The sequence below is a fragment of the Anomalospiza imberbis genome, chromosome 17, assembly GCF_031753505.1.
Source record: "Anomalospiza imberbis isolate Cuckoo-Finch-1a 21T00152 chromosome 17, ASM3175350v1, whole genome shotgun sequence".
Classification (NCBI taxonomy): domain Eukaryota; kingdom Metazoa; phylum Chordata; class Aves; order Passeriformes; family Viduidae; genus Anomalospiza; species Anomalospiza imberbis.
In genome coordinates this window covers 6468402-6474369 of record NC_089697.1, presented here as the reverse complement: position 1 = coordinate 6474369, position 5968 = coordinate 6468402, and the positions used below count along the sequence as shown (strand labels likewise).

Here is a 5968-nt window from a genome sequence, read left to right as displayed (position 1 = left end):
AAGATTCTTACCAAAAGCCACAATACTAAAAGTCTTCTTAGGATATGGTGCATTAAGGCAGAGCAGTCAGTAGGTTCTCTTGGCTGGAATAAATATGAGAGGCTGCAGAACATCTCCCTAATTCTAGAGATCAGTGATAGCTGGGCAGGTGTTTTGTGTGAGAGGCCTTATGGACATGCAGTAGCAAGGTCAGTGGTGGACTAAAAGAAAAGGAGTTGAGAAGACAAATGACCTCTGCTTGATGAGGCATAGGTACAGAATGTACAGCCAAAAGCAAATCAGAAAAAGTTTATTTAAAAAACAAAAATCCCCCCGCTCAAAATCGCACATACTTTTTGATAAGCTTATTGCTCAAGTTAGATCTCCTGTGACACTGCTCATTCTCCTCTTGGCCTGTAGCACCAGAAGTACTCTTGCATCCCTGTCTTCCCTCCAACCTACATCATCTGGAAATGTTCATCATTTTCAACTGGTCCCAAATACCAGCATTTAAGTCTTTCCTTACTATGCACACAGAACATGGAGGTCCCCAGGCACAAAAGGTCTTCGCTGGGATAACTCGAGGGATTTATTCAGTCATATGATCCCACCAGGATGGGAGTTCCTAATTTGCAGAAACATTAAAAAAAAAAATAAAGGGAAGGTGTATCTACCTTCTCCTTTGAAGTCAAAAGCTAAACAGCAGTAAAATCATCCCTGAACCACCCAGCCTGCAGTCCAGACATGTCCATGTTCATTCTACAGCTCACGATCTACATTCTCAGTAAACAGCCTTCAAGATCCCCTAATAGACTTTTTACAGCTTTTCCCTGTCTCACCTCACCCATTCTGCACCCACTGAAGCAGGGCTTGTCTTCCAAGTTCCTGTGAAAGGGATATTGCCTTTTCTTGTGCAGCATCTACAGATCCACACTGTAGCAAAACAGCAGAATTCTCTCACTGGGCCCTGGCTCTGCTTTGGGTGGTCACAGAGAATTCTGGACCTTCCTCCTGGATAGCTGTCAGGCAGGTTTGGTAAGAACAGAGCAGGTGGCTTTGTGCTTCTTGTTCAATCAGTGCTGTTGTGGGGTTTCAACAACCTCTTCCTCTTCCTCACCATGTTCGGGGTGGCGCAGCAGCAGCTGCAGGTCAGGCTCAGAGCTGGCCTCTTTGTGTGGCTCCAGTGCTTTGTCACCTGCATGCAGACAGCCCCTTTAGTGACAAACTTGCTGGAGTTCCCACCAAACCTGGCACTGTCAAGGAACTGGGACCAGACACAGCTCCTAGTGAAGCAATGAGAAAGCCTACAAAGAAAGAGAAAGGGATTTAAAACAATCACCTTTGGAATTCATGGCTTTGAGAACAACGTGGAGGGAGATTCCTAACAGGCAGACAGCAAAGCCCAGCCAGTTCAATAGACTGAGGCGGTCTCCCAGTAAATGTGTGGCCAGGAATAAAATGCAGATTTCCTGTGGAAACAAAAAAACATGACAAGTGGCAGGGCAGGACCTGAAGAGATATGCATGAGACATTTTACAGCTGAAGCCTAGATCAAGATGTCAGGCTGCTAAATTTCTATCAGCACATTCTTTCATGCACACAGAGTTCTAAAAACAGTTTCTAGAAACAAACAACCTGTCAAACCGGGATGTAGGATTTTAAGTCATCTGACTGCATAGCTCAGTTACAGAGGAATCTTTCAACTTGTGGATCAGAAAGATTTCATATCTCACAGTTCAGCTCAAAGGTATGTGTGCTGGACTCCTCTGGGAAGGGGAGGATGTGCAAACTAGGCTACAGAGATAGCTCAAACCAGTGGTTTGGTCATATGCAGGTCTGATGCAAGTGCTAGCCCTTTTTACTCCTCCTCTCTTCCACACCATGTGCTGCTCATGAGATCAATGTGTTTTAGTCTAGCCCACATTCCAACAAAGTTTGATCATTAATGGTATTTTTTATAGAACAGCCACTACTCTCTGGCCCTTTGCTGTCAGGGGCCAAGAGACTTCACTGCAGAGGCTGAAAGGCAAAGCATCAAGCTCCTGTGCAAGGAGAACAAAAATAACAAGCAATAATTTCTAAGGATCTAAGCAACCTCCCACCACATAAAGCCCAATAGGGATGACTCAGTACTTGCCTTCTAGTATCAGCACAGGAACCATGCCTTACCTTAAAAATGCCAGCAATGGAAAGGGTGAGGCTAGATGTTCTGGAAACCAAGAGGAACTCAGAAAAGCCTAGACCAAAGGCAAGAATTCCACCCAAGAACAGCTTCCCTACCAGAGAGAACAGCATTCCTGCTTCATGGAAACGGAAGAGCTTCTCTGATATGGACAAAGGAAGGCCTAGGAACAAGACAATGAGTAGCAGAATACCATTCCCAGCTCCCAGGATTCCTCTTAATAAGACTGATGGGGTGGGCTGCTCACATTCCAGTATGAGGAGGATGTGGAGCCAGTTCTTCACAGCCCTTACTTCCACAAGTATGGCAGGCTACTACTTCTATGCACTCTTTAATGTCCTGCCAGCATAAGATAAATCCAGGTCTCCAACTACTTTGCAGAGTTCATAGTTCACATATCTAAGTGAATGATCTCGAATAACAAACTGCTAAGCAATCTCCCAACCACGCTATAAAGCTATCCCTGCTTTCTCTAATTAACTCACGCACCCTCAAACACCGCAAAGAGTGGGAAGAGCCCCAGGAACATGAGCGGCTGCAGGTGAAACATGATATCAATGGGATTCTGGAGCCCTGAAAGAGGAGAATCAATAATAGAGCAGGCAGCAACAAACCAGGGAATAACATAGGTCCCAGAGCCTTTATTAGCATCATTCCTAGACACACACCTTATCTGTGACGCCCACACCTGTGCTGCTGCAGACACCAAGCCACCTTCATTACCCACCAACAGATATCCCGTGCCCAAGGCTTCAGACACCTTCCATGAGATGTTTTGTTTCTGCAGCAAGGGCTATCACCTCTCCTTATTCCCCTCCCTGTTACCAGCACCACCACCCCCTCCTAACACCCCACGTACCCAGTTCAGCCTTCTGCATCAGTATCTGTGTGAGAGTCCAGCGAATGCCCCCTAGGAAAGAGGCACAGAGCACCAGCACAAACCCCTGTGCGTTGAACTGTGTGGACTTGTAGGTGAACATAAAGAGTCCCCCAGCAATGAGCAGAACCACCAACAGCAACGTCACCCTCTGCAGGAGAGCAAACACAACAGAGACAGGCACCTCCTTCCTTCCAGGTTCACCCACAGAACTGCATCATTCCTCTGCTTACATGTTTCTTGTACATGCACTGCCTATTTGCCTGGGTCTGACCTCCCTCCCTAAAGCATTGTGTGAGACTCTTACCATTTCCTCCAGCTTGAACAGCAGTGAAAAAAGCAGGATGAAGAGAATGGCAGAGGATTTGGTCATCGTGTAGCTGTAAGGACCAAAATACAGTGTCAGACTCCTTCAATGTAGTTCTTCCCATTAAAATACTATTAGGAACCATCACCCATTTCTACACTGCTACCAGCAAGCTATCACAGACACTGCATGCTGACCCTTCTAACCAAACACCTGTTCAAGAAACACACCCTGGCAAAGCACTCTCCAAACCCCACCAGAGGCTCCCAGGGAACGTGGTGTTTGTACTCACAGGGAGACAGTGACATACAGGAAGCTCCAGTTACTCAGCCCAATATCCAAGGAAGTTGACAGAGCTAAAGAATCAATGAAAAAGTCCTGAAGTTAACCATCCTCTGTGACATTAAACAAACCCACCACAAAACCCTGCTTCATGGCCACAAACACGGATAGCAGAGCAGACCCAGGGGAAAAAACAAGCTTTCCTCAAGTTAGTTCTTCAGAACGAACATAACTCAGATATTCTCAGCTCTTCATGTTTCTGTCCTGTTACCTGCCCTGTGACTCAAGTTGGGCTCAGCATTGCATTCACTCAACATGCATTACAAAAAAGCCAGAAATAACTCTTGCCCTCCCTGTGACTGAAAGTGATTGCAGATTTGCATAAAGTCTTTCTTGAATGTATCCGAACCTGGTAACTTGTAAGTCTGAGGGCCACTGCAAGAAGCCTGAAGAAGCAACAATTATCAGCACACGGCCTTAACCCTGGTGCAGCTTTTGGTACAGTCTATTCTCCCTTCTATGTAAGTTTCCTACCACAGGCAACAGTGTTACTGATCCAAGGGCAGGCCATGCTGGAAGGTAAAATTGCTGCAGGTGTCGAGAAAGCTTTTTTCAAGAAACCATGGGGCACCTTATGTAAGGTACTGCAAACCTTGCCAGAGATCATAGACCAGATGCTGTTCTGTGGGAGCCAATACAACACACAGCCAAAAAACTGCAGAAGTAGTTACAGTTCTGTGCTCCGAGTAGGAGCTTCACTCCTTGGTCTCAGGTAGTTCTGTGTGCCATGAATGATGAATTCTCTACCAAGCTCCACCCTGAGAAAGATGAAATGCATGGCTTGATACTAGCATTAAAGAGAAGATGTTACCTGCAGACACAACTTATTCAAGGGACTGCAGAAGGTTCTCTGTGCCAGTGACTCCTTCAGAAAGATTAATTCTGTGGGGCCTCTCCCTATTCTTACCTACCTTTGTAATGAGCAAGGTGGCATGTCTCAGGCTGAAGCTTTAAGTAGTATCTACACCTGCTCTACACCTGGTAGGGAAACACGGGGCCCGGAGCGACGGCTGCACCCCCCAGGTCACCCTGTCCCAGGGGATTGGTCCCAACCACACCAGGCAGACAAGTGGCTCTGGAAGCGGCCAGAGTGCCATGGGCACCCCTGAGCAGCCTCACAGAGTCACAGAATATGCTGAGTTGGAAGGGACCTCACCACTCCCTTCATTGAGTCCAGCTCCTGGCCCTGCAGAGGACACCCCAAGAATCCCACCCTGTGCCTGAGAGCATTGTCCAATTACTTCTTGGACTCAGTCAGTCTTGGTGCTATGACCACCCCTCTGGGGAGCCTGTTCTAGTGCTCAACCACCCCCTGGGTGAAATCCTTTTTCTAATATCCAACCTAAACCTCCCCTGATTCAGCTTCCTATGTTTTCTTGGATCCTGTCACTGGTTACCAGAGTGATGAAATCAGTGCCTGCCCCTCTGCTTGCTCTCGTGAAGACGCTGAAGACCACAGTAAGATCTCCCCTAAGTCTCCACTTCTCCAAGCTGAACACACCAAGTGACCTCAGCCGCTCCTCATAAGGCTTCCCCTCCACTCCCATCACCATGCTCGTGGCTCTCCTCTGGATGCTCTCCAACACCTCAATGTCTTTCACACATTGTCGTGTCCCAGACCTGTGGCCCGCTCCCGCTCCGCCGCCCCGCTCCCGTGCCCTCCCGTGCCCGGCCGTACCTGCGGGGGCGGCCCGGCGCAGGCAGTCGGCCCAGGACAGCGCTGCCCGCGGCCGCCCGGAGCGGCAGCGCGCCAGGGCACGGGCGAGCGCCGCCAGAGCGAAGATGAGCAGCAGGTGCAGCAGCGTGACCAACAGCGGGAACGGGAAGCTCTGCGGGACCGACAGCCGCTGTCACCGCCGCCGCCCTCCGCCGCCGCCACCCCGCACCGCCCCGCCACCCCGCACCTTCATGAGCCACTTGTTGTAGAAGGTGATGCCGATGGAGAAGCCGTAGTAGAGCAGCACCAGCGGCGCCGCCAGCGCCGCCCGCCCCAGGGCCGCGCCGCCCGGCCCCGCCGCCATGCGCCCGGCAGCGCGCCGGGGGAGCGAGGAGCAGGAGGCACCGGGGATGGGGACGGGGGGATGCCGGTGACGGGGCCGCGGCAGGGCGGGGCGGGGCGGGACGGGACGGGCGCGATGCTGAGCGGGCCGTGGCGGCGGGGGAAGCGGGGCCGCCGGTGACGTTGCCCGGCGGGGCGGGGGAACGAGCGACGGTGGCGGAGCGGGGCGGGCGCGCAGCGGTGACGCTCCGCGCAGGGCGGAAAGAGGCGGAGGCGGCGGCG

At 50.7% G+C, this 5968-nt stretch overlaps 1 protein-coding gene across 4 annotated transcripts; it reads right to left on the bottom strand.

Annotated features, from left to right (window-relative positions):
• Window positions 1–274: 274 nt before the first annotated feature.
• Window positions 275–5816, bottom strand: SLC35C2 (solute carrier family 35 member C2). 4 transcript variants are annotated; one of them, XM_068207637.1, is made up of 9 exons: window positions 5592–5816; window positions 5366–5516; window positions 3638–3701; window positions 3346–3418; window positions 3021–3189; window positions 2651–2734; window positions 2260–2324; window positions 1319–1448; window positions 275–1174 (listed from the first exon to the last, which is right to left on the bottom strand). In XM_068207637.1, exons 1-9 carry the CDS (start codon window positions 5706–5708, stop codon window positions 1053–1055), a joined length of 975 nt encoding a protein of 324 aa, XP_068063738.1. In that variant the 5' UTR covers window positions 5709–5816; the 3' UTR covers window positions 275–1052. The 4 variants fall into 4 exon arrangements, with proteins under 4 accessions (XP_068063738.1, XP_068063736.1, XP_068063739.1 ...); XM_068207635.1 differs by having other exon boundaries at window positions 2149–2324; window positions 5592–5784; XM_068207638.1 differs by lacking the exon at window positions 2651–2734.
• Window positions 5817–5968: the final 152 nt, after the last annotated feature.